Below are 25,304 nucleotides of genomic sequence, written 5' to 3' on the forward strand. Positions count from 1 at the left end.
CATTATTTTTAGAAGCAAAAAGGTAACGGAAGAATAGGTGCAACTAACTCCTAACCATTTAGGTTATGTTTATCAAAAACATTTCAATTAACTTTTATTTTTTTTATTAGTGGAAAAATTGTTTGACGGTTTCATAAACAATTTTTTTTAGTAATTGTTAGTGTTTTTTGAAATGTTAACTTTTTATATTTTCTTTTATTTTTTTTTCAATATATTTATTTAATTTTTTAGTTATCATTTTTAAATAAATTATAATTTTATTATCTTTTTGTCATTTTATATTTTTTTCGTTGCTTCTGTTCATTTTATTAAACACTTAGAATTATAAATTAATTTTTTAACTTTTAATTAACTTTTTAGTTAATTTTCTCAACAACACAATCTTAAATTATATTTGATAAAATTAACTGAAAAATTAATTAACTAGTCGAATATAACCTTAAATACTTATGACTAACATTTAGGCCTTATTTATTTAGCTAAAGTTTATTTATTTATAGCAAAATTAAGAAAAAAAATAAAACAAAGTTTTTTTATAAGTTAAAATTAACTCATATATAAATTAAAATTTATTAAAAAGAATATATTGCTAAGGGAGGGAAGACTAAAGTCCACACCTATCCTTTGAAATTCATATTTGACTGGGAGGAAATGGGAATGAGAGAAATAGGATAAAAATGTTAAATATTTTCATTTATAATATTAAATTGGATAAAATCCTTTAGTTTTCATTTTTTTTAAAATTCTGGATTCCACAACACTAGAGCCTGGCATTGATGGTCCCAATTAGAGAATTTGAGGGTGGGGGGTTTGTCACGCTTTTTGTCTTGACGGTGGTCTGTGGACGAGGATGTTGGATTTTGGTTTTGATTCTTTGAGGACACGACGAGCAGAAGCAACAAGGTGGTGACTACAGATCTCGTTAATGTCTTGCTCTTGCGTAATGCTATCACGGAGGATGAACACCATTACAAAAATACTAATTGTGATTTAACCATGGCTTCAATGAATGACAAAGGTAAAATTCTCTTTTGACAATAGAAAAAGTAAAGATCAGTTGTTCACCTTTGATCCACCAATTTGTATTTCCATTGTAGAATTCGTCAAAAGTAATATTTTTTTCAGGAAAATAAATATCTTATGTCCTAATCTAAAAAATCTAGAAAAGAAAAAAGAAAGAAAAAGAAAACCCTAAACCTTGACCAAAAACTACATAGAGGAAAATGCGGAATGCGAAACCTAACTAACAGAAGAAATGGCGGAGAAGTTGGGAGCAGCAGAAGAGAGCTCTAATTCAAAGGCTTTTCACCATACGGCGACGAAGCTCGTCGTTTTGGCAGACCTCAACGTCGATCCTCCCGAAGCCGAAGCCGAAGAAGTGGATTCTTCTCTTGTCCCTCCTCCACCAATTACCATGTGAGACTTTCTTCCACATTCTCTCATCATTTCAATTTTCGTTTTTCTTCTTTTGCCTCTTTTGTTTTCTTATTTTTCACTCTTAGAAAACCAATTGAAATCTCGAACTTACTGAACCCTATGTTTGACGTTTCGTTAACTTAAAAGTATTAGAAATAATACTGTATAGTCCCCCGAGTATTGAAAAATCCTTCAAATTAGTAAAATAAATAAACCGAGGGACTAAATTGATGGATATTCGTTACTGTAAGGCTACTTATAAAATTTTATTACTTTAAAGACTATTTAGTAGAAAGGGTAATACTTGAGGAACTAAATTTATGCTTTACTCAAACAGTTATCTGTTTTTTGGCTGTATAATTCAAGTGTGTTTTGAGACTATCACAATGCCTTTTTGTTTCTGGTTTGGATGTGTATCTAGAAAGTCTAGGAGGATGTAGAAAGGGCCTTTTTGATTTGTAAATTGTAACTTTATTGAAGGTAATGGCTTTTATAATATCCTGTGATGAAGTACAAGAGATATTGTATAATTGCTGGGAATACTGTATATATGGTGATAATTTAGACTTTTGAGAGACTAATTTGGTGACAGGTTCTTTGGAGGACTAAAATATGGTGGCGATTTATATCTTTGAGGGATTAGTTTAGTTACCTAAAGTTTTAGAGGACTAATGTAGTGAAATGTGTAACTTTAGAGAACAAACTTCAGGTTGGGCGTTTACTCAAAAAATAAAATATAAAAATCAGAATTACTTCTTTGCAAATGTGTTATAATACGACATTTTATTCATTTTGAAAAATTTTCTGCATTGTGAAGAGGTTTTCTCAGCAGTTTTCCACTTAGTTTTATAGAAGAAAATCCATTTTCTTGATTATTATTCATCCAATTGTGACTGATAGAATTGTTTGGATGGTGGGACCTACAACTACAAAATGAATATTTTAGAGTTTTACTTATTATCTTTTAGTTTCTTCTTGTCATTTAATTTATTTATTTTTTAATTAATGTATAGTTTGGGAAATGATGAAAACAGTCAAGATAAAAGTTCGTTGTCTAAAGACACTGATAGCATTGAAGGTGAAAGTAAAAAGTTGAACAAACTGAGCAAATCCCGCTCCAGAAAGACAGATTCTTCTCTTGATTGTGTAGCTGATGTGGATGGCGATCAACATGTTCAAGGGCCTCCTTCATCTCGGGAGGAAAAAGTTAGCAGTGTGAAGACTGTGAGTTTACTTTAAAGCCATTAAATATTTTTTCTTTTATTGAAATCATCCCATGTCTAGGCATGCAGATGTAGATGTTTTTTTAATCTCATGTTTTTCTTGATTCATTAAATATTTATAGGTTTCTAGCCATCCAATTTGAGATGTGATTGATACGGTATACTTGTTGAAGATGGAAACATTTTTCTTGTTCCTATGTTATCATTAATGAAAAAACTTCTTTATATGTTTCTTTCAAGTTGTGAAAATGCTGTAGCTGTTATGAATTGGAACTGAGTTTAAAATGCTGTATTTCTTGGGACAAGGTGACCTGGTGATACACCAGTATTCTAACATTATTTTCCCATACTTCCTTTCTATTTGCAGAATAGCTTCAGGATTTAAATATCTACTCAATTCAGATAATGAGGTTTATTTTATATGGATTTTTTTTTACTGTCAATGGAAGCTGTTCACTCAACAGTTAACTTACCATGATTGATTTTAGATTGCTTTCTTCTGATCACTGTCTTTCCATCCTCACTTGTTTTTATAGCAAAGTGGAATGTTGAAAAGCCAAAACTGTAATCTTGACACTAGTAATTTGTTATGGTCATGATCATTGTTGGTGTTGCTGTTACTATTATTGGCTTTATTGCTATTGTTGTAGTTTTTGTTTTATTACCAACAAAATAAGTCCATGTTAATATGTTATAGGGCTTGGTTCATGTTGCAAGGAAGATGCCCAAAAATGCTCACGCTCATTTTATACTCGGCTTGATGTACCAAAGATTAAGCCAACCTCAAAAGGTACTTTTAATAAGCAGTGCTTAAAAATTTGCCTGTTATGTTTTGATACATATAGTTTGCTCATTGTTCATTGAAATGTTTTCAGGCTGTGTTAGCTTATGAGAAGGCAGAAGAGATCTTGCTGAGGCCTGAGGCTGAGATTGACAGGCCAGAGTTGCTTTCTTTAGTTCAGATTCACCATGCACAGGTGCAATGATCTTAATTTGATATATTAATGATTCTAATCTCTCTGTTCATTAACATATTTTATCATCCTTTTAGTGCCTGATACTAGAAAGTTCATCAGAAAATAGTTCAGATAAAGAACTTGAACCTCATGAACTTGAAGAGATTCTTTTTAAGCTGAAACAGTCAGTGAGGTCAGATATCAGACAGACAGCTGTATGGAACACACTGGGTTTTATCCTTCTTAAAACTGGTCGTATGCAGGTACAATTACCGTGTTTGTTCTTCTTATGCTTTAATGTTCTTAAGGCATATGTTTCAGTGTCAGTATTTGATGTGACTACCTTTTTCCCTTTGCTTGAACCAATGTGACTTCCAACGCTGTTGTAGAGTGCTATCTCAGTTTTGTCATCATTGTTGTCCATTGCACCTGAGAATTATGATTGCCTAGGAAATCTTGGGATAGCTTATCTTCAAATGTAAGTATGAATGGTAATTGTCTCTTTATAGTTTGGGGTGTTATTATTTTATATTTTTCTGTATGAAGTTATGCCTTTTAACAAATGCTAGATTATCTAATTATTGTTGTATTCTAATCTGTATTAGTATAAAAGTTTTTTTAAAGTATATAAAAATGCAATTAAAAGTATTTGAAGTGTCCCTGCAGTATCCATCATGGATACATATTTGACATGGTTACGACATGACAACCATTATTTAGAAGTGTCTGCTAGTTAGCTTGCTCATCTATGCAATAGTGGATGTTGCTATTATAACATAAAACCGCTGCTATCCTTTTTTGGGTAGTACTCTAACTTCTTTCTGGAATATTGCATTGAATTATTTGGGAAATACTAATACTTTAGTGGCTTTAATTAAAAAGGGATATGACCTTTATTCCATTCATATTTTTCCTCAATGGTCAATACTTAGTATTGTTACCATCTTGCCTTGCAGTGGGAATTTGGAATTATCTGCAAAATGTTTTCAAGAATTGATTTTAAAAGATCAAAACCATCCTGCAGCTTTGGTCAATTATGCTGCTCTTCTTTTGTGTAAATATGCTTCGGTTGTAGCAGGTACTTTATTGCTCTTTTACTCTATGCACTCAATTTTTGTGGGATATTACCTTTATTTGTCATTTATGCATAAATGAATGAAGAATTTTTTGTAGTGTGGTTCTTACTCTTTTTGTTGTATGATTCTTCATTAATTCCAGGTCCTGGTGCAATTGCTGCTGAAGGTGCCTTGACTGATCAGATCATGGCTGCTAATGTTGCTAAGGAATGTTTGTTGGCTGCAGTTAAAGCAGATAGCAAATCGGCCCATGTCTGGGCAAATCTTGCCTATGCATTTTCTATTAGTGGTGATCATCGAAGTTCCAGCAAATGCTTGGAGAAGGTGCTCCTGGCTCCTTGCTACAGTCATTTATAACGTATTTATTGAGGTTGTTCATTGGTTTCCTGGTTCTTGTTATTGGTGGAAATATTTTTGTGGATCCTTTTACATGTATTTTTTTCATAATTAAAATGACAGGAATTACTCTCATCAATAATGTGTGTATGTATTGCATATTGTTAGTGGCACTTTTAAAGTTTCCACCCCACCAAACAAAAATCAGCATGTGGAAATTTTGTGGTCTGCATTGACATTTGCTAAATTTTCCCTTCCTTCTGTTGCCATTTCTTTGTAGGCAGCCAAACTGGAACCCAATTGCATGTCTACTCGATATGCTGTTGCTATCCATCGAATAAAGGAGGCAGAAAGATCTCAAGATCCTACTGAACTGCTTTCTTGTGCTGGAAATGAGATGGCTTCTATAATAAGAGACAGTGATTCATCCCTGGTTGAGATTCCAATAGTATGGTCCGGGCTTGCCATGGTTCACAAGGCTCAGCATGAGATAGCGGCAGCATATGAAAGTGAACAGAATGGGCTAAGAGAAGTTGAAGAGCGTGCTGTTTGCAGTTTAAAGCAGGTCATTTATTGCTTTCTTTTAGTTATCATCCTAGGATGACCTAGCTTTATCTTAATTATCCACTTGCTAAATTAGTTTTTATCTTGCTCATTGTGTTGTTTATGCTGCTAAGGTCTTTATCTGCTTAATTATGTCAGCTTAAATGTCACAACTCAAAATGTCTTTTGGTGTTTCTACAATGGATATAGTTTGTGACATGTTTGGCATGCATTCTTTTTCTACTAGGCTATAGCTGAAGATCCAAATGATGCTGTGCAGTGGCACCAACTTGGCGTTCATAGTCTCTGTGCTAGGCAATTCAAAACATCACAAAAGTACCTTAAAGCTGCTGTTGCCTGTGACAAGGATTGCAGCTATGCATGGTCTAACCTAGGTATGCTCTCTCTCTCTACTGTAATATGCATGTTATCATCTTCAAATTCTATATTGCCTTTGGTATTCCCTACTGTGGTCTGGCACTTTAGCTCACTCACTGGATCCCTTTCCCCTAGAAGAACTTTTTTGATAATATAGATGTTCATATGGGTTGACAATGCATGTATAGGTGTCTCACTTCAACTATCAGAAGAACCATCACAAGCTGAAGAAGTATACAAGCAAGCATTGTCTTTGGCAACAACTCAACAAGCGCATGCTATATTATCCAACTTGGGAATTCTCTATCGGCATCAGAAACAATATCAGCGTGCGAAGGCTATGTTTACAAAGTCACTTGAACTACAGCCTGGGTATGCTCTTGCATTCAACAATCTGGGTCTTGTGTTTGTTGCTGAGGGTCTTTTGGAAGAGGCCAAGTATTGTTTTGACAAAGCCCTCCAATCAGATTCATTGTTGGATGCAGCTAAGTCTAATTTGATTAAGGTGGTTGCCATGTCAAAGTTATGCAAAGGCCTCTCCTCATGCGGTCTTAAAGAATGATATCGTAGTCCCTCAAGGATAGGTAGTTTTTTCTTTTACCTTTATCTTTTGTTGTGCATCCAATTCCATTTATAAAAATGGATAAAAGAGGAATGTACTTGTATCATTACGTGCTTTGAAAATGAACAATTGAGTATATAGATTTTTCTTTTTCATTTCAAGTTCATTTTCTTCAAGCCATATATATGAGCCATTTAGACAACAGCATATCCAGGACCTTGAATTAGTGGGGACAGTTTTTTTATTAAATAATAATTATTTTTAGGCTAAATTCTAATTTTTGGTTTATTCTGAATCTATGATTTCGGTCCTTCTTTTTTTCACGATTTTGACTTGACATTAGAAAAATAAAATACAACAACAACAACAACGCCTTATCCCACTAGGTGGGGTCGGCTACATGGATCAACTTTCGCCATAATGTTCTATCAAATATCATACTTCTATCCAAATCATTAAGTTCGAGATCCTTCTTGATAACCTCTCTTATAGTCTTTTTGGGTCTTCCTTTGTCTCGAATTGTTTGCCTTCTCTCCATCTGGTCTACTCTCCTCACTACAGAGTCTACCGGTCTTCTCTCTACATGCCCAAACCACCTAAGTCTATTTTTCACCATCTTCTCTACAATAGGCGCTACTCCAACCCTCTCTCTAATAGCTCCGTTTCTAATTTTATCCTGTCGAGTCTTACCACACATCCATCGCAACATCCTCATCTCCGCTACACCTACTTTAGTCTCATGTTGGCTCTTGACCGCCCAACATTGTGTTCCGTACAAAATCGTCGGTCTTACCGCAGTCCGATAAAACTTTCTCTTTAGCTTGATCGGTACCTTTGCATCACATAACACCCCCGATGCTTTTCTCCATTTCATCCATCCTGCTTGAATGCGATGATTCACATCCCCTTCAATTTCTCCATCATCCTGTATTACAGACTCAAGATATTTAAACCGTGTGACTTGAGGGATAATATGGTCTCCTATTTTCACCTCTGAGTTAGAAACCCTCCTTCTTTTGTTGAACTTACATTCCATATACTCCGATTTGCTTCTGCTTAGGCGAAAACCATGTGTTTCTAGAGCTCGTCTCCAAGTTTCCAACCTCTCATTCAACTCCTCCCTCGACTCTCCAAGGAGGACTATGTCATCTGCAAAAAGCATGCATCTCGGCGCTATCTCTTGGATTTGTTCCGTGAGGACATCCAGAATTAAGGTAAAAAGGTAGGGGCTAAGGGTTGACCCTTGATGCAAACCAATTGTGATGGGAAAATCGTCTGACTCTCCACCCTGTGTCCTAACACTAGTCGATACCCTATCATACATATCTTGGATAGCTCGAATATATGCAACCCTAACCCCTTTCTTCTCTAGAGCTTTCCACAAAATCTCTCTAGGCACTCTATCATACGCTTTCTCCAAGTCAATAAAAATCAAGTGCAAGTCTTGTTGGTCCATGCGATATTGCTCCATCACCCGCCGTAATAAATAAATCGCTTCCATGGTCGACCTTCCTGGCATGAAACCAAATTGATTCTCAGTAACTTGAGTCTCCTTTCTTAATCTCCGTTCGATCACTCTTTCCCATAATTTCATGGTATGACTCATGAGCTTGATTCCCCTATAATTTGCACAATTTTGTATATCCCCCTTGTTCTTATAGATTGGCACTAACGTGCTTCTCCTCCATTCCTCTGGCATGCGTTTTGACCTCATAATTTCATTAAAGAGTTTGGTGAGCCACTCAAGACCTCTATCTCCAAGAGTTTTCCACACTTCAATAGATATGTTGTCTGGCCCCACCGCCTTACCGTTACTCATTCTTTTCAACGCTTCCTTTACTTCCTGTTTCTGAATCCGACGATAATACTTATAGTTCCGGTCCTCTTCTCTTGTGTCTAGACTGCTAGAGTCATATCCATATCCATCATTAAATAAGTTGTGGAAATACACCTTCCACCTTTCCTTGATATCTTTTTCATGCACTAAGACTTTGCCTTCTTCATCCTTAACACACTTTACGTGATCCAAATCTCTAGTCTTCCTCTCTCTACCCTTAGCAAGCCTATATATAGATCTTTCTTCGTCCCTGGTTCCTAGAGCTTGGTATAGTCCGTCAAAAGTTTGGACTCTTGCCTCACTCACCGCCTTTTTGGTGTCATTTCTAGCTATCTTATACTTATCCCAAGTTTCAGAATTTCTACACCTAGATCACTCTTTGAAACACTCCTTTTTTACTCTAACTTTGCTCTGAACACTTTCATTCCACCACCACGATTCTTTACCCCTAGGTCCAAAACCTCTAGATTCACCCAACGTCTCTTTAGCCACTTTAATAATCTCTTGGGACGTCTTGTTCCACATATCATTTGCACTTCCTTGTGATTGTCCACACCATCTCTCCCATATCTTTTGTTGGAAGATTCCTTGTTTCTCACCCTTCAAGTGCCACCATTTGATCCTTGGTGCTACCATAGGACTTCTTCTCTTTGCCCTATCTCTAATTCTTACATCCATAACCAAAACTCTATGTTGGGTAGTCAAGCTCTCTCTCGGGATAACTTTACAGTTCAAGCAATACTTCCTATCAGACTTCCTGATAAGGAAGAAATCTATCTGAGAACATGTCCCTCCACTTTTGTAAGTGATAAGATGTTCCTCTCTTTTCTTAAACCATGTATTGGCTATAGAAAGATCTAAAGCCTCCGAAAACTCCAAGATGGATTTACCCTCCCCATTCATCTCCCCTAGGCCAAAACCCCCATGCACCCCCCTCAAAACCTCTATCCACACTACCTACATGTCCATTGAGATCCCCTCCTAGGAAAACTTTCTCTCCTTGGGGTATATCCTGAAGTACCCCTTCTAGATCCTCCCAAAATTTTACCTTAAAGTGTTCTGCTAACCCAACCTGAGGTGCGTACCCACTAATAACATTAAAGGTGTCATGTCCCACTACCAATTTTAAGGCTATGATACGATCTCCTACTCTTCTTACATCTACGACATCCTTCTTCCACTCCTTGTCCACAATAATCCCTACCCCATTTCTTGATCTGATTTTTCCCGTATACCACAGCTTAAATTCCGAGTTGTCTAATTCTTTCGCTTTTTCACCTGTCCACTTAGTTTCCTGTAGGCACATAAAATTGATCTTCCTCCTCACCATAACATCCACTATTTCCATAGATTTTCCAGTAAGTGTGCCTATATTCCATGTACCAAAGCGAATCCTCCTGTCATGAACTAGCTTCTTTACCCACACCCGTTCACGAAAATGTGGGAACCCTTGCTTACTTTTCACTACATCCGGGCGGCGATGCAGCGGCCCTTGCTCTTTTGACACTGTACTCGAGCCATACAGCGCGTTGCTTCCGGGCAACGACCTAGCATTCACATTATTACGTAATTGATCCATGTTATAGAGATTCGACAAAGTTTTACGTTGGCTGTCGAAAGCCTAACACAACCCTCTCCTTTTATCCGGGCTTGGGACCGGCTAAGAATAGCAAAACTAACCTAGGCAGGATTACATTAGAAAAATAAAATAATAATACTAAAAACTAATTAACATCTAGAGATAAAAAGAGAAAAAAAAATACTACAGATAATATGATGTGGTAAGGAGATAGAAGAAAATAATCGGTGTTAACGATATATAGAAATATCTATATATCATACTAAAAAATATTGAGAATATTTTGTAATTATTTTTCTTTTAATTTTATAAGAGTTTTTTTCTTTCTTTTTTTTCATAGGGCGTTAGAATGGGAGGGGGAGACATTAGATTTTCTCCAGCAGATAATGTATGCAGCCAAACCTCAACCAATTGATTGATTAGTGTATAGTAATTAAGGAAGAGAGAGAATGTAATGAATAGTCCAAATTTTGAATGCAGCAGATGCAGGGGTTGTGAGACGTTTTAGATCAAATCATCAAACCATGCTCACGAAACTCATATCTTACGAGCTCTCACAACCAGAGTTTATGTTGTGGCTGGGGTGCCAGTGCAATTCAATCTACAGCTTCAAGTTATTATTTATTCATTTTTAACTTTGAGGCACACAATTTTATAAAAAAAGAATTACATGTTTTGAAGAGTCACTTTTTTCTATGGACAAAAAAATAGTATACTTTTCTTTACCAAAGAAATAATATTCCATCCCTATTTATAAGATATAATTTTGAATTTTTTTAATAAATTTTTACAAGAATTGAATTCAATAGATTAATTATTTTTTGAATAAAATATTTTTATTTATTTAATCCATAATTAAATGCCACCGGATTATTTCTTTCTTTCTCATATGAGATTGTACTAATTGAATTAAGGATAATTCTTTTAAAAATATTATAATTATATATAAGTTTATTATTAATAACTAAATTTATTTAATTTTTGTAATAAACACAATAAATTAATCAACAATGTTTTAATAAATAATAAGGAAAAAAGGAGTAATAGAAATATCACTTTTCCACGTGGAGAGTGTAGAGAAGGCTGAACCTAATCGAAACCTGTGTTGGACGTTGGAAGTTAGAACCACACCATTGGACTCAACGGTCCCACAGGAGCAGATAATATAAATTGAAAGAAAGAAAGAAAGAAAGGAGAGGTTTGTGAAGTGTTAAGTAATTAATGGCAGCTTCAAGTAGCATCATCTCCATCTCCTCTGCTTCACTCTTCACTCCAAAAATCCAATGCCTCCCCAAACACAACAAGGACCATGATCATGTTCCAATTCCATCATCATCATCCTTCACAACACATGCTTCTCTCAAGATATCAAGACCAACAACAACGTTTGGAATCACCACAACAACCACAAGGCTTAATTTTCCTCCTCGTAGGTTGAGTTGTTCAGCATCAGCTTCTTCCTCTTCCACTCTTCCCTCGGCTCTTCTATTTGACTGTGATGGAGTCCTTGTGGATACTGAGAAAGATGGCCATCGCATATCTTTCAACCAAACCTTCCAAGAGGTACACTTATATATATATAGTATAGTATACACTCTTTTCCATTGAGCATCTCGTATAACCATGTTGGAGTTGCTTAACTCTCTTTTCGTGGACTCTACAATGCTACTATATGGGATTTAAGAACTTCAACAAGTTTTCTCCCCTGTGGTAGAATTCTTAAAAGGATAAAGATACATAGACATCCATTTGCTATTTGACACCTTGAGAGAGAGAGAGAACGAGAAAGAGAGAAAATTGTAGGTATAACAGATGATATGATTTGATAAGAAGAGAAAGATAGAGAGAAAACAAGAGTGTCAAATATGTGTCTGTGATATATGAGTGTCCATATATCATTACTCTTCTTAAAAACTTTAAATGATTGTTCAATTGTCTCACAATTTTTAAAAAGGCTAAAGAATGGATACTTATAACTATTCTTTAAGAACTGTCACGTCAATTACTCTAATAATAGAACTATGTAAGAACTGGTTCTTAAGCTTAAGAATCCCATAAACAACTCTCATTTGGTTCTGAAGCCTCTTTTTCTTGGTTCACTTTTTACTTTAACAATTGTGTTGTTGCTTTGTCTTGGTTTTTACCATGTAGAGAGAACTAGGTGTTACCTGGGATGTGGACTTGTACGGGGAATTGCTGAAAATTGGAGGCGGAAAAGAAAGGTTTGTCTCTTGTGTCTCTCATTCCATAACCAAAGTTTTGAACAACAGTCCAGGACCACAGTTGCCATCACAACATCAAGGTTTTTGAGTCTCGTGACAACCGCAATTGTGACTGAATCAATCTCATAACATAGTTTGTTGCAATATCAAGGATTGTGAAAAAATGACAACTGCAATCATGGCTGCAATTTAACACCTTATTCAAAACTAATCCATAAAGAAGAAAAAAATGGGACTTGGATTGCTCTCTTCTAAATATACCTTGGTGCTGTTGTTGAATTCATCATTTGAATGAACTTGAAGTTAAACTTGATGTGCCTTTCTTCTTTTTATGACTAGGATGACAGCATACTTTAACAAGGTGGGTTGGCCTGCGAATGCCCCAACAGGTGAACAAGAAAGAAAAGAATTCATAGCTTCACTCCACAAACAAAAGACAGAACTATTTATGGCCCTTATAGAGAAAAAACTGTTGCCTCTTCGTCCAGGTGTTGCAAAGTTGGTTACTATCTGTTATTTATCTTTTATCCAAATTGTTTATCTATAATGATTTTTTGTTAAAGTATGAATAAAACCATTCCTTAGCCTCCACCTAATGATGATGGCTTGTGCGTTGGATTGATTTGTTTCTTGACTTGATATTGAAACTTGTTGACCAAGTGATTTGGCCGGAGTTCCATCTTTTCAGTTTCCATTCTTCAGGGTTAAATTAAGTTTAGAACAACTTGGGAATTGGGGTAGTAGATTCTCCACAATATTGTTCAAAGTTGAAACGTGAGGAGTTAACTACCTGTGAAATAGTGGATTTAGAAAATGTAAAACATCCTATATCATGAATTCATGATCTTGTTTCTTCCCTAAACTCTAACCTAATTTTGTTTATGCCATCATTTGATTTCGATCTAACTTTCATAGTTTTCATGTTATGTATTTCAAGATTAAAAACTGTATGGGTTATTATCAGGAAAGATAAATTCTGTGCCATATCTTATTGCATGTTTTGTTTTTATCAAACATATAGGATTATCGATCAGGCTTTTGCTCAAGGAGTCCAAGTTGCAGTTTGCAGCACTTCCAACGAGAAGGCGGTATGCATAATCAGCAATCCAATTCCTTAAATGAATCTTTTCTGACATAAGGGAAAATTGGCTCACTGATCCTTGTTTCATAGTAGTTGGAGTTTCAATTCCTAATAGTTATAGCCTCATGGTTATGTATTGACATTACTGTGTGGTTTTTCAAGAACGCAATCCGGGTAATTTGAGCTGTTAATGGGTCAAACTTCAAATTATTATTAATTATTAGATTAATTATCACTGAATGAATCATATTGCACTGGTGATTGGATCCACATTTATTTGTTATTTCATCTTCAGACCTAAGTTGTGAGTTGATTTTAGGTCTCTGCAATAGTATCATTCTTGCTGGGACCTGAGAGAGCAGAAAAAATCAAGATATTTGCAGGAGACGTGGTTCCCCGTAAAAAGCCTGATCCTGTAAGAATTTCATCCTTCTACTGTTAATTTGGTAGTTTTTCAGAACACAATCAAAATATGTGTAGTCCTATTTCATGGCCCTGCATATTAACATTCCATTCAATAAAAATCAATTTGAAAATGAAACTCAATGATTAGAAGTCCTTTCATGCCCAAGTATGAAGTTAGGTATATCCGTTTTAGTGTTCTGGAATCGCCAGTGGCTCTAATTTTACAAAATTTTGCTGTGGTATAGCTACTTGATACTATGCTCAAATTGAATTATGCAATCTTTCTTTCTAAATGATTGAATTCACAATATGGCATGATCTAAGCAGCTAACTGAATTATGCTCTTCCTGACAGGCCATCTACCTATTAGCAGCCAGCACTCTGAATGTTGAACCTTCAAGGTATCTCACTATAGTAGTGCCTAGGTGATAATAACTTGTGCTAAAATTATTATTCAAAATACGATGTCATAGAATTCTCTGCAGTTTCTGGTTAAGTTTGGCATGGTGTATTTGGCTTAACTTGAGTGCTTTACATTCACTTTTCATTCATTGACATGTCACATTTGAATGTGAAATGTCAATATTTGTTTTCTACAGATGTGTTGTGGTGGAGGACAGTGCCATAGGCTTAGCAGCTGCTAAAGCAGCTGGAATGACGTGTATAGTAACAAAGAGCGGGTATGTTTCTACTTACTATATTCAGCTTTGTGTTTTCTAAATTTCTACTTGATTGATAGGCTATATGAATATGCTACTTGTTGGATTGACCTCCATTGATATAGCCTTTCTCCAATGGACATTAAATTGCGGATATAGACATTGCGACTCTATATTAACACTATACGTTAGGACAATTTTGTTGGTATACAAAATTAATACTATATACTACCAGAACACCAAATGTTAGTATAATATATCCTATTCTTAGTGCAAACCCATGGTGTCTATACTAACAATTTGATTTCCATTAGACAAATGCTATAAGAACTGAAGCAATCCTAATACTAATATTTTTTGTCCATTAGTAAATGACATTTTTTTTGTAGGGATACGATGAAATTGTTTATCCTACCTTACGACATATACTCATATTTGAAAATGATGTGAATACTTCCAAACATAATTGCGAAGTTATTGACAATTGTATCCAGCATCTTTGTGGAACTATCATTGTCTTTTATGCCTTCTTGGGAAGTAGTTAACTACCACGAAGTTTGAAGTGGACGCAATTTTCATTATTAAAGTGTGATGAATTGATGATACAGTTACTGGCAAAGTAAATGAATCCAACTGATTGACACAGTTTTAGATGCAACAAGTAGCAGCATTGTTAAATACTTTGATAGATACTATAGCATAAAGATTAACAATAAGGCAGTTCACTGAATTTGGATTGGGTTTAAATACATCAGGATTCAAGTGACAGGTTGTCTCATCTTTCTTTTCTGCTCCAGTGATTAATATCTAGGCCTAACATAACTGGATGACATATTTTTTACTGATAAGGTTTGGGGTTTTGTTTTAGTAGAAATTTCCTGCAGTAGCTTCTCCAGGTTTCTTTTCAATTTTATGGTTAACTTATCTATTCTTGGACATCTGCAGTATAATATAATGCAACACCTTTTTCATGTGAGGCTGCTTTCCATAGTACATAGGTGCTTACCATTATCAATTATAATAAACTTTTGAACCCTGATAAATGTAAAGCGCATAATTTTACGGTGTATGGGTGGAAGGAAAAGAGAGAGAGGAAGAGAAAAACAAGGAAGAGAGAGAAAGTAATAAATGTGATAAGTAATGCAAATATGTGATGAGAAAAAAAGAGAGAAATAAAAAGAAAATGGGATAAAAGAAAAGTTTGTGTATGCTTAATATTTGAGCAAATTACATTAACACCTTAGGACTTTGGTTTTTTCAAATTACAGAAAAAATTCAGGGAATTCGAGTGTAATTTGTTCTTAATATTTTCCTAAATATTTTTTGCTACTGTTTTACCTTTTAGGTGTGTGTGCAAACTTGAAAGCTTGCAAGCAATGAGAATGAAAGCCATCTTTACTTTCTCAGTAACATTCTTAAATGCAAATTGGTTTTGTGAACATGAGGTTGCTTTCCACTGACATTTTCATCCAAATGCAGCTATACAGCAGATGAAGATTTCTTAAATGCAGATGCAGTCTTTGACTGCATTGGTGATCCTCCTGAGGAGAGATTTGACTTGGCATTCTGTGGAAGCCTTCTTGAGAAGCAATACGTGAGCTAGCACATTGTTAAGTGATACTCAAAGATTTTGTTTGATTCAAGTCTCCTTCAATATTTCCTATGAGTGCCCAATTCGACTTATGTGTTCAAGCCCACCCTTTCAAGTCAATGATGAAAATATCACCATGGGTTCAATAAAGAATCTTCATTTCTTGTTAAGCTTAATTTCATTTCAAGTACTTTTTTTTTTATTATTCGTATAAATAGAATGAATGAGGCTTAAAATTTTAAATTAATTCTGGAAATATCAAAGCTTCAATCTCTTGTAAACTAGGAGAAGTTGTTAGATTCTGAGTTTCATTATCAGTTTGGTTTCACTCTACGAAATGGGACTAAGATTTGTTATGGTTAAAATACACTTTTAATTTTAGTCCTTTGTGTGTTTTTTTTTTAATTTTTTACTATATAGGTAGCCCTTTATTTTTTAAAAGTTTGATTTAATTATTTAGGTTTTTAAAGTGAGCCAAAATAATTCTTATGTAATTATGATTATTTTTAATTTAAGATACGATTTGAAATCCTTTTTTTATGTAATTGTCAAATTATATTCACATACATAAAAAACTATAAAACCTAATGGATGTTTGAACAAAAAATATCATAAAACTTGTAAAAATCACATGAAAAGTAAATCAATCGAACAACAACTAGAAATTTAACATGAGATTCTTTTCTAATAGTGAGTTACAATACCTACACACTAAATGCCAATTTTATACCAACAACAAGGAACAAATTCTCTCATGTTATTTTTACATAACCACTTTATATGATAATTTTGTGTCTATCTCTATTTTTTTTAATTATACACGAATTTTAATATGGTCTCACATCAAACAATCGTTTCAAATTTGTGAATAAATCGATTTTACTTGTTAGTAGGATTCAATTTAAAATTATGATTATTTTATATATGAATTTGTTAGTATACACACTTGTTTTTACACCATTAATATATTTTAAGATAATATCTAATTATAATTTACTAATGCATTCATATAAAAAATAAGTATTTGCATATTAACAAACCCACCAACATTTGCTTGCATACAGATACTTGTTTTGTATATTAGTAATCCACACAAAAATTTAGGATAAAAAGACCCACACATGCCTAGATTGTTAACATACTCCAACTAAAAAAGAGATAAGAGTATCTTTACAACTCTCCATGCAAATATACGTATATAATTAGACGAACCAACTTATACAAAATTCAAGTTCAGCAAAAAAAATTTTTTATCCACATTTAGTTTATTAACGAAAATTCTAACTCTTGTAAAATTTAATAAATTCAATTTCTAACTAATTCAATTTACTTAGTTTATTAACCAAATTAAATAAATTAATTATCAAATCAAATCTTGAATTATTTTTGAGTTAATTGGATTCGTTACCAACCCTAGCAAAATCTCAATCCCTGAAACTTCACACTCCAATCATAAACATAAAGAAAGGTTAAGTTACATACCTGCTAAATGTATGGTCAGTGTATTATAACTTTCCAAAGCTAAAAAGAAAAATTATTGTGATAAAAATCACATTATTTTTATTAAACTATTGAATCTGGAAAATATCTTTTTATAATTTTAATTTTTTTTAATCTGACTGAAATTTCAAATATAAGTCTTATCAAAAAAAGGAAATTCAAATATAACCGTATCATTAAAAAAAAAAAAGGTATTCAGTATATTAATTTAATAGTTTTTGCATTTTTGAATTATAATAATGTATGATGTGGGTGCGAGAAGAAGGCAACAGTATGAGTGTTTTGGGGAAGGATCAAACCAGTGGAGGCAAATAGAGTGAGTGAAGAGTGAAGAGTGAAGAGTGAAGAGCGAAGAGCGAAGGGGAAAGAGAAAAGAAAAAATGAAACGGTTTTTCAAAGTGGTGGAGAAAGATTCAGATGGGTCTGTGAAGAAGCCAAGAGAGAATGATTCGGAGGCTGAAGAAAGTAATGAGAAGAAGGAGCCGTTGAAGTTTATGACTTGGAATGCCAACAGCTTTCTCCTTCGAGTCAAAAACAACTGGCCCGACTTCACCAACCTCATCACCACTTTTGATCCTGATCTCATTGCCATACAGGTCCTTTCCCCTTTTTGTTTATTTTCTATCTCTTCATACTTGTGGGACTTATTTAGAAGATCATGGAATCTTACAAATAGAATTAGTTTTAATTTTAATTGAAGCAAAGTAGCCTTGATACTTTTTGTTAAGCTTCCATTTCCTGTTGGATACATTACATTACATGTTTATGCTGATAATAAATTTGTTGTGGCATGAAATCTTCATTAGGAAGTGCGGATGCCTGCTGCTGGTGCCAAGGGCGCGTCTAAAATTCAGGGAGAAATAAAAGACGATACAAGCGCGGCCAGGGAAGAAAAGAAGGTACCTTTATGTCCTGTTACTGATTGTGAATCTATGTATGTATTATGTGACTTGATTAAATGAGATGGATTGATAAAAGAAAAATGTGAATTGGGTTGGGTGCTAATGATGCTTCTCAACTTTTACTCTTTTAATTCTCGGGAATCCTAACGGGCTTTCATCACTAGGGAAGTTGCATTTGCTCTGCATTCTATATCCTTTCTTCGCCGGTGTATATATCTCTGGCTGTTATTTTATATGACTGTGGAGATAGAGTAGCATTTGAGAACATCAAGAGAAACTAGCCATATAGGAAGTGCTCCTGCACTGAACCTGAGTGGTTGTCTACTAGGACTGGACTCATTGCTGGAGTGCACCTAGCTTGGCTGGGGGTGGAGATGGGTACTTGCAAGGCACTCCGTACTCAAGTTGGTGCGTAATAAATGTGGTTAGAGTGTTTAGGCTAAAAGTTGGGAGATATGGGTGAGGTCACTCCTATTTATAGAGGTCAATGATGGTACCTTTTTTTTTGTTTTTTTTTTTCGGGGGGGGGGGGGGTGGAGTGTACCTTCTCTCCATGCTTTGAATGAGATACCAGGTTGAGCAGGATTGTGCCCTGGCATGGGTGATCCAATCAATTAGATTGGATAAATTTCAGGAGATTGATGGGTCATGCAGATCATAAGTATTCTTGAAGTGGTTTTGGGATAAGCTTGATCATCTTCAGGTATGATCCACGAAACTAGCATTATCTGGAGATTCTCTCAGCACAGATGCTGTTTTAAGTCACACGAGGGTTACCATTGAGAACACCAAGTAAAATTATGAAAAACATTTATTGTTTGAAATCAAACATTGATGGAAGATGATTCCTAATAGCAATCATTATATCATCTTCTTTGCTAATAATTATAAATGGAATGTGTGGATACTGGAAAGTGGACTGGGGTGGGGATGGAGAAAGAAAGAACTGATTTGACTGATAACTGAGAAATGAATGTTACAATTGGCATGTGTGATACATGGAACGAAGTAGTACTGAGATCCTAACTAACTGTGGCAGCTGGCCATTGCAGCTGTGAACTAGCCTGACGGTTCCAACTGTCTGAACTAACCAAGTGGCAGCAACGCTGCAAGTGAGAGTGAGAAAGAAAGCTCTCTTACAACATATGATTAGTTTACCTGACAGTTCACATGAAATTATGAACTCATGAAGCTCTTGAATAAAAGGATATAGTTTGATAACTTTAATGTAACACTTGAAGTTCTTTGAATTAGTTTAGTCAGAAGTGGTGTTCCAAAATCTTTAATTGTATGTTTTTTCATTGATCAATTTCCTCAAAATTTAAGTGCTAGGTGAAGATTCATGAATGGATTTATTACATCTCTAACGCATCCCCTCGTGTAAGGGCCGGCCCTTCAAGAAGTAACATTGGTCATGGTTTGGTTTTTCTTCAAAACTGAATAGAACCAAACTGATCCTGATTCCTGAAATGAAAAATGACCAACCCAATCTGAATCTATTGTATTTTGCAAAACCTGCACCAAACTGTTTAGTGGTTATGATCTTGAACCAGTTCATAACCAGTTGAAATGCACACTCATCTCAGACCTCCCTCCCTCCATTAAAGTCACCATTTCAACCATGTTCGGCATCTTCATTGCCTCCAAAACATTCAAATTCAGCACTGAAGAAAGGTTCAAGAACACCTGGATGGCTTTGAGATGCACTAGCTTTGTCTTGTTCTGTTTTGCTGTTCTTGATCAGAGCCAGATCTTGTCCAGTCAGTATGATTAGATTGTACAATCCAAATACCAAGCCTTCCTTTTCTGCTGTTAGCAGCTTGGATTCTGTGTCCATGTGGTGGTTTTGAAACCCCTAGCCAATGTGATCCTTGAATCATGCTTTCCTTGTTGCTGATAGAAAACCACAAAATGTATTTTCTTCCCTCTGCCTCTTCAGCAACAGATTTCTCAACCCTTCATTATTTTCCATCTCACTCAATCAAATGCAATGCCTTAACACAATGCATGAGAAATCTGTTGCTTCCCTGTATTCCACAGTTGACATTGTTGGCCATTGCCATCAAGCTTCAAATGATGAAGTGAGAAAGAAAGAGATTAAGTAGAGAGTATTTTCTGATGTGAGATTTTTGGATTCATACTTAATTGAGAAGAAACTAACACAAAAATTTGGATTAAGATGTGATATTAAAGTTCAAGTTTAAACAGGTTGACTGAATTAAATAGAAAACCGTTTCAAGTTATTGAATCTTTTTACAAAAATCAGTTCTGGTTCTTGAACTATTTAAACTATTCTATTATTTTACAGTGTTCAATTTTGTTCATGTGGATTTTTCACTCACCCCTAGCTTGAAGTGTGGACAACGCATAGACCCATTTTTACTATGTGTTGAGATTCATTTTTTTATTTGGGTGGATAAGGTTGGCACAGATCAATCACTTGGCCATTTAATCATAGAAGGTTTAATACTATGTCAATGGTCAACTGCCCTAAAACTTCAAGTTAGGGTAAAACAGGTTTTAAGTCTTGAAAACATGGATAAATATGGTTTCAGTTTTCCTTTTTTTTTTGGAGGATTTAAAACCAAATTTAGCCATATTTACATGAACTAAAAACATATTTAAGCTGTTTTAGCTATTGGGCGGAGGCTCATTAATGGCTTTATGACATCTCTAACATGTATTAACATTACTTATGCACCAAAACATGAACAAAACGATACTGTTATGTTCAATTGATATAATCATCATATTACTTTCTATTATTTTGACACATTTGTTTAACTTATGCAGATTTTGACACGTGCACTTTCTGCTCCACCTTTTGGGAACTATCACGTTTGGTGGTCTCTTGCAGATTCAAAGTATGCAGGGACAGCACTACTGGTGAAAAAATGCTTCAAGCCAAAAAGTGTTGTTTTCAATCTTGATAAATTAGGTATCCAGCTTTGCAGACTTTTCCTATTGTGTTTATGGCATTAAACATTTCTTTTGCATATATATATATATATATATATATATTCAGCATTCAAATGTCAGATATTAATGTTGGTGTTATTATTATCTTGCTGAACAATATCAACATAAAATGTTGGTAATTTATAATCCTGCCATGATTTGAATGTGCTCTTTAAAAGAATTACATGAACTTATTATGTGTGTGTGTGTGTGTAGCATATCACGTGAGAACTCTTAGTTATTGTGACAAATAAGAATAATAAACATAGACCATAAGATCATATTTGAATGGTCAAGATAATGCGCGTGACTTTTTTTAAGTGGCCATATGACCACTAACATTCAAAATAGAGGATTTATCTAAAATAAGTTTTTGACATATGTGCATGGGATTTTGTTCCATGTTTTGTTTGCTGCTGATGGATTCTTATTCTTGCTTTTGTTGTTAGCTTCAAAGCATGAACCAGATGGTCGAGTAATCCTAGTTGAATTTGAAACACTTCGTTTATTGAATACATATGTACCAAATAATGGATGGAAAGAGGAGGCAAACTCATTTCAAAGGAGAAGAAAATGGGACAAAAGGATACTGGAATTTGTTACACAAAGTTCAGACAAGCCTTTAATATGGTGTGGGGATCTGAATGTCAGGTGGCTAATCTCCATTTTTCTTTGGGTTTGGGGATATCATTAGTTCTGTCTCCTTTGTTTGGTAACATACTTTATCTCTTGCATTCTTTTGTCATTAAGTTCTGGTTATGAGTCAAGCTCATTTGTTGGTTTCATGATTTCATCTGGTTTTATTACAAGCCATGTGATGAACAAAACAAAATTCCTACAGTTTGAGAGAACTGCAAAGATTTATGTTTTATTTTTAATTTTATGTAACTATATGCATCATATGAAACTAATTCATTGAAGCTGCACTTTACTTCTGATTAACTTTTAGATGTAGTTTTACCTAACCCAGAAGCATAATTTTTCTATAGCTGTCATGCTTTGGCTTCTTTCTGATTTTAGTATCTCAGACCAGAGGATTGTTTTGGATGTTGCATGAATCTTTCTGAGTTTTGATCAAGCTCCATGTTATTATAGCTGTGTGACTGTGTCTACTATTACATCTACACTTTCTAAGAAGGAGCTCTATATACATATTCATTGTGTGCAGCCATGAAGAGATCGATGTGAGTCATCCAGACTTTTTCAGTGTGGCAAAACTCAATGGTTATATTCCTCCAAATAAAGAGGTCTAAGCACTTTTCTCTTGAAGTTCCCTTTAAAATAGATTCATTCCTTTTAATTTCAGTAGATTTATCTCCTTAAAGATTAAGCTATTAGGTGGAGACCAGGAATGATTTTATATTTTTAAAATTAATTTGTTGCCATGCAAGACCTCTATAGGCTTTAAGTGTGGTCAACGCATAGGCTCACTTGACCTTGTGCTGGAATTTAATTTAATTATAAAGAATGGGTGCAACAAGAATCAAAATCATTAGAAGCTTTGATACCTTGTCTTGAACCAAACTCTCCTAAAAACTTAAGCTATTAGGAGAGGTCCAATAATGGTTTTATATCTCCTAACATTTGGCTTTATGCAGGACTGTGGGCAGCCTGGGTTTACCTTGTCTGAAAGAAAACGGTTTGGTACCATTTTAAGAGAGTGAGTGATCTCATTATTCTTTTTGTTAATTGGTTTTTGTTACATATAACATCAGCATGGCAAAACCTACCCTGAAGTTGTTGCTATGCTTGGATTGGTTAGTAATTCATATTTCCCAATATTTTCTCTTTCATTCCATCCGAAACTGTAATTTGGAAAGTTAGCTTCTTGCAGTCTATCTGACTTCATAGCAAGATCGATTGTCAGGATCCATATAATGCCTGTTCTGCCTTTATTTGTTAAGGTTTAGGAAGTGATTTTGTATCTCTAGTAATAGTAATACCTTATTTTTAGTCAATTTTCATAGAAAAAGTGACTATTGAGAACAGGTTAGATTTCAATCTTTGTATTATTTTTTCTTATCTGTGTTTTAGCCACCCATTGTTAAAAATTGAATCCATTGCAGTAAGATCTTTTTAGTTTTAACTTAAAATTAAATGGCATCAATCAAAGAAAAATAAACAAAAAAGAAGGGTAACTACATCAAGTATTGGAAGACTAGGAAGTTGGACCTTGCATTTATTCTTCAGATAATATTCTCCTGAAGTTTTGAATAAGTATATGATGTCTGTATTTCCTGAGTATTGCAACCCAAGTCAAGGCCTACTAAATTGATAAGAAAAATGTCTTGCACCACATCTGACTTGTTTCTGGTTGTAGTAACTCCTTATAACCTCCTTTTACCATTTATTTTTTAGTTACTTATTATTTATTTATGTATTTAAAGTCTCAATTAGCTGATAGTATGGAGCATGCTCCAGGGGGAAGCTGGTGGATGCCTACAGATTTCTGCATGAAGATAAGGACATGGAGCGAGGTTTCTCATGGTCTGGAAACCCAGTGGGAAGGTAAGAAATTAAACTGTAGGAATTGATTCTCAATGTTAATGTTGATTAACTATTATGTTGAGGCAATGTACTCGAATAATTTACACATATTTTTGGTCTTTTCTCTGAACCATTTTTCTTTTTCACTTTTTTTCTTTTACCCCTGTAAACTGTAAAGGCGTCCTCTGTAATAGCTGTTAAAATGTGTGATGTAAACAAATATAAGGATTTTTTTTTTTTTTTACTATTTAAGCTATACTAATTGTCTAATCTAATTTACATCTTTGGCCTGTTAGTTCTTACAAGTGTTTTCTTTGAAGGTATCGTGGAAAACGAATGAGAATAGACTACTTTTTAGTTTCAGAGAAGCTAAAAGAAAGGATTGCTGCATGTGAAATGCGTGGACATGGGATAGAGTTAGAAGGTCTCTACTCATGCGATTGATATACTCCTATTAAATTGCTTATTCAAGAAAATGTGAAACTCATGACATAAATATGGTCTTATTGCTAACTCATCCTATAACCTATCTGAAACCAAATTGCAGCTTGTGGTAATTGGTGCTATTGCTAACTCGTAAACTTCATATTGTAACAAGCATGACCTTGTTCTTGTCTCCACAGGTTTCTATGGAAGTGATCATTGTCCAGTTACCTTGGAGCTCTCTCCTAGTTCTAACTCTCAAAATGAGGATCCAATATAAGAAGTGTTTATGTTACAAAGCCAAGGTCATAATTTTTTCTCTATTGTCTGGACTCTGGATGCTGAATGTTTCCTTGATGAAAAGTTATTTTTCACCATGTTTCTCTGGCACGAACTGGGTGTGTACTTACAAGTTACATCCAACACTAACAATACTATGGTACCATTGCAGCAAATGGTGGCCACTCTAGATAGCATTAGAAGAAAACAAAGTAGTTGGGCTCATCAATTCGGTTGTCATATCGAAATTAAAATGATGTGTGGGGGCAGCCTGCAAAATTATAACTCGCTTGATGCTGAGCAAATTCTTTTATGTCACTTGTCGCTTTCTATTTCCTCCATGTTTTTAAACCAAAATCATGTGGGTTTAGGCAATTTTCATCCCAGAAATCTTTCTTTCTTTCACTTTTTTGGATTTTTAAATGGGTCCTATTACAATAAATCATCTATATTTATTTTTGCTTAAACAATTTTTTAGTCCTTATAAATATAGGTGTTAGATTTGTCTGTCAAATCGAATAAACAAAATTACAAGGAATCAAAATTAAAAAAACCAAATTTTATAGGGACCAAAAATTAAGAGGACCAAAATAAATAAATGAAACTTATATTATAGGGATTGAGCAAATATTTAAGCCAAATTTATAAAAATGCATTGATGGGGAGTAGAAAAATTAAACCCGCAAAGAAATGCACTACTAACCAACAAAAAATTAACTCTTAAACATACAACTTTGTAGAAGTTATGAAATTAACTCTTTTGTTTTCAATCATTTTCCTGTTTTCAAATATTTGTAGAGAAAACAGTGAAAATAACTAGTTTTTTTAATAAATAATCATTTTGGTCACTAAATATGTAAATCGGTGATAATTTAATCCTTAAAAAAATAA

The 25,304-nt window shown here is 34.4% G+C and overlaps 3 protein-coding genes across 9 annotated transcripts; all 3 read left to right on the forward strand.

Annotated features, from left to right (window-relative positions):
• Positions 1-735: 735 nt before the first annotated feature.
• Positions 736-6,645, forward strand: LOC100820184 (tetratricopeptide repeat protein 37). 6 transcript variants are annotated; one of them, XM_041014929.1, is made up of 12 exons: positions 736-1,018; positions 1,126-1,416; positions 2,430-2,640; positions 3,337-3,429; positions 3,515-3,616; positions 3,691-3,858; positions 3,985-4,073; positions 4,552-4,673; positions 4,814-4,995; positions 5,288-5,572; positions 5,798-5,945; positions 6,117-6,645. In XM_041014929.1, the coding sequence occupies exons 2-12, from the start codon at positions 1,256-1,258 to the stop codon at positions 6,488-6,490; spliced, it is 1,935 nt and encodes a 644-aa protein (XP_040870863.1). In that variant the 5' UTR covers positions 736-1,018; positions 1,126-1,255; the 3' UTR covers positions 6,491-6,645. The 6 variants fall into 6 exon arrangements, with proteins under 6 accessions (XP_040870863.1, XP_040870866.1, XP_040870864.1 ...); XM_041014932.1 differs by having other exon boundaries at positions 2,451-2,640; XM_041014930.1 differs by having other exon boundaries at positions 1,218-1,416.
• A 4,447-nt stretch (positions 6,646-11,092) lies between these two features.
• LOC100816266 (CBBY-like protein) lies at positions 11,093-16,245 on the forward strand. Its single transcript, XM_003523076.5, has 8 exons — positions 11,093-11,469; positions 12,058-12,128; positions 12,468-12,626; positions 13,150-13,216; positions 13,529-13,624; positions 13,969-14,015; positions 14,214-14,294; positions 15,753-16,245. The coding sequence occupies exons 1-8, from the start codon at positions 11,128-11,130 to the stop codon at positions 15,874-15,876; spliced, it is 987 nt and encodes a 328-aa protein (XP_003523124.1). The 5' UTR covers positions 11,093-11,127; the 3' UTR covers positions 15,877-16,245.
• A 1,364-nt stretch (positions 16,246-17,609) lies between these two features.
• On the forward strand, positions 17,610-24,731 carry LOC100817167 (DNA-(apurinic or apyrimidinic site) endonuclease). 2 transcript variants are annotated; one of them, XM_006578615.4, is made up of 10 exons: positions 17,610-17,960; positions 18,171-18,263; positions 21,060-21,204; positions 21,674-21,875; positions 22,393-22,471; positions 22,823-22,884; positions 23,646-23,732; positions 24,032-24,135; positions 24,335-24,439; positions 24,586-24,731. In XM_006578615.4, exons 1-9 carry the CDS (start codon positions 17,745-17,747, stop codon positions 24,412-24,414), a joined length of 1,068 nt encoding a protein of 355 aa, XP_006578678.1. In that variant the 5' UTR covers positions 17,610-17,744; the 3' UTR covers positions 24,415-24,439; positions 24,586-24,731. The 2 variants fall into 2 exon arrangements, with proteins under 2 accessions (XP_006578678.1, XP_003523126.1); XM_003523078.5 differs by having other exon boundaries at positions 24,335-24,731.
• Positions 24,732-25,304: the final 573 nt, after the last annotated feature.

This window comes from Glycine max, chromosome 4 (assembly GCF_000004515.6).
Source record: "Glycine max cultivar Williams 82 chromosome 4, Glycine_max_v4.0, whole genome shotgun sequence".
NCBI lineage: Eukaryota > Viridiplantae > Streptophyta > Magnoliopsida > Fabales > Fabaceae > Glycine > Glycine max.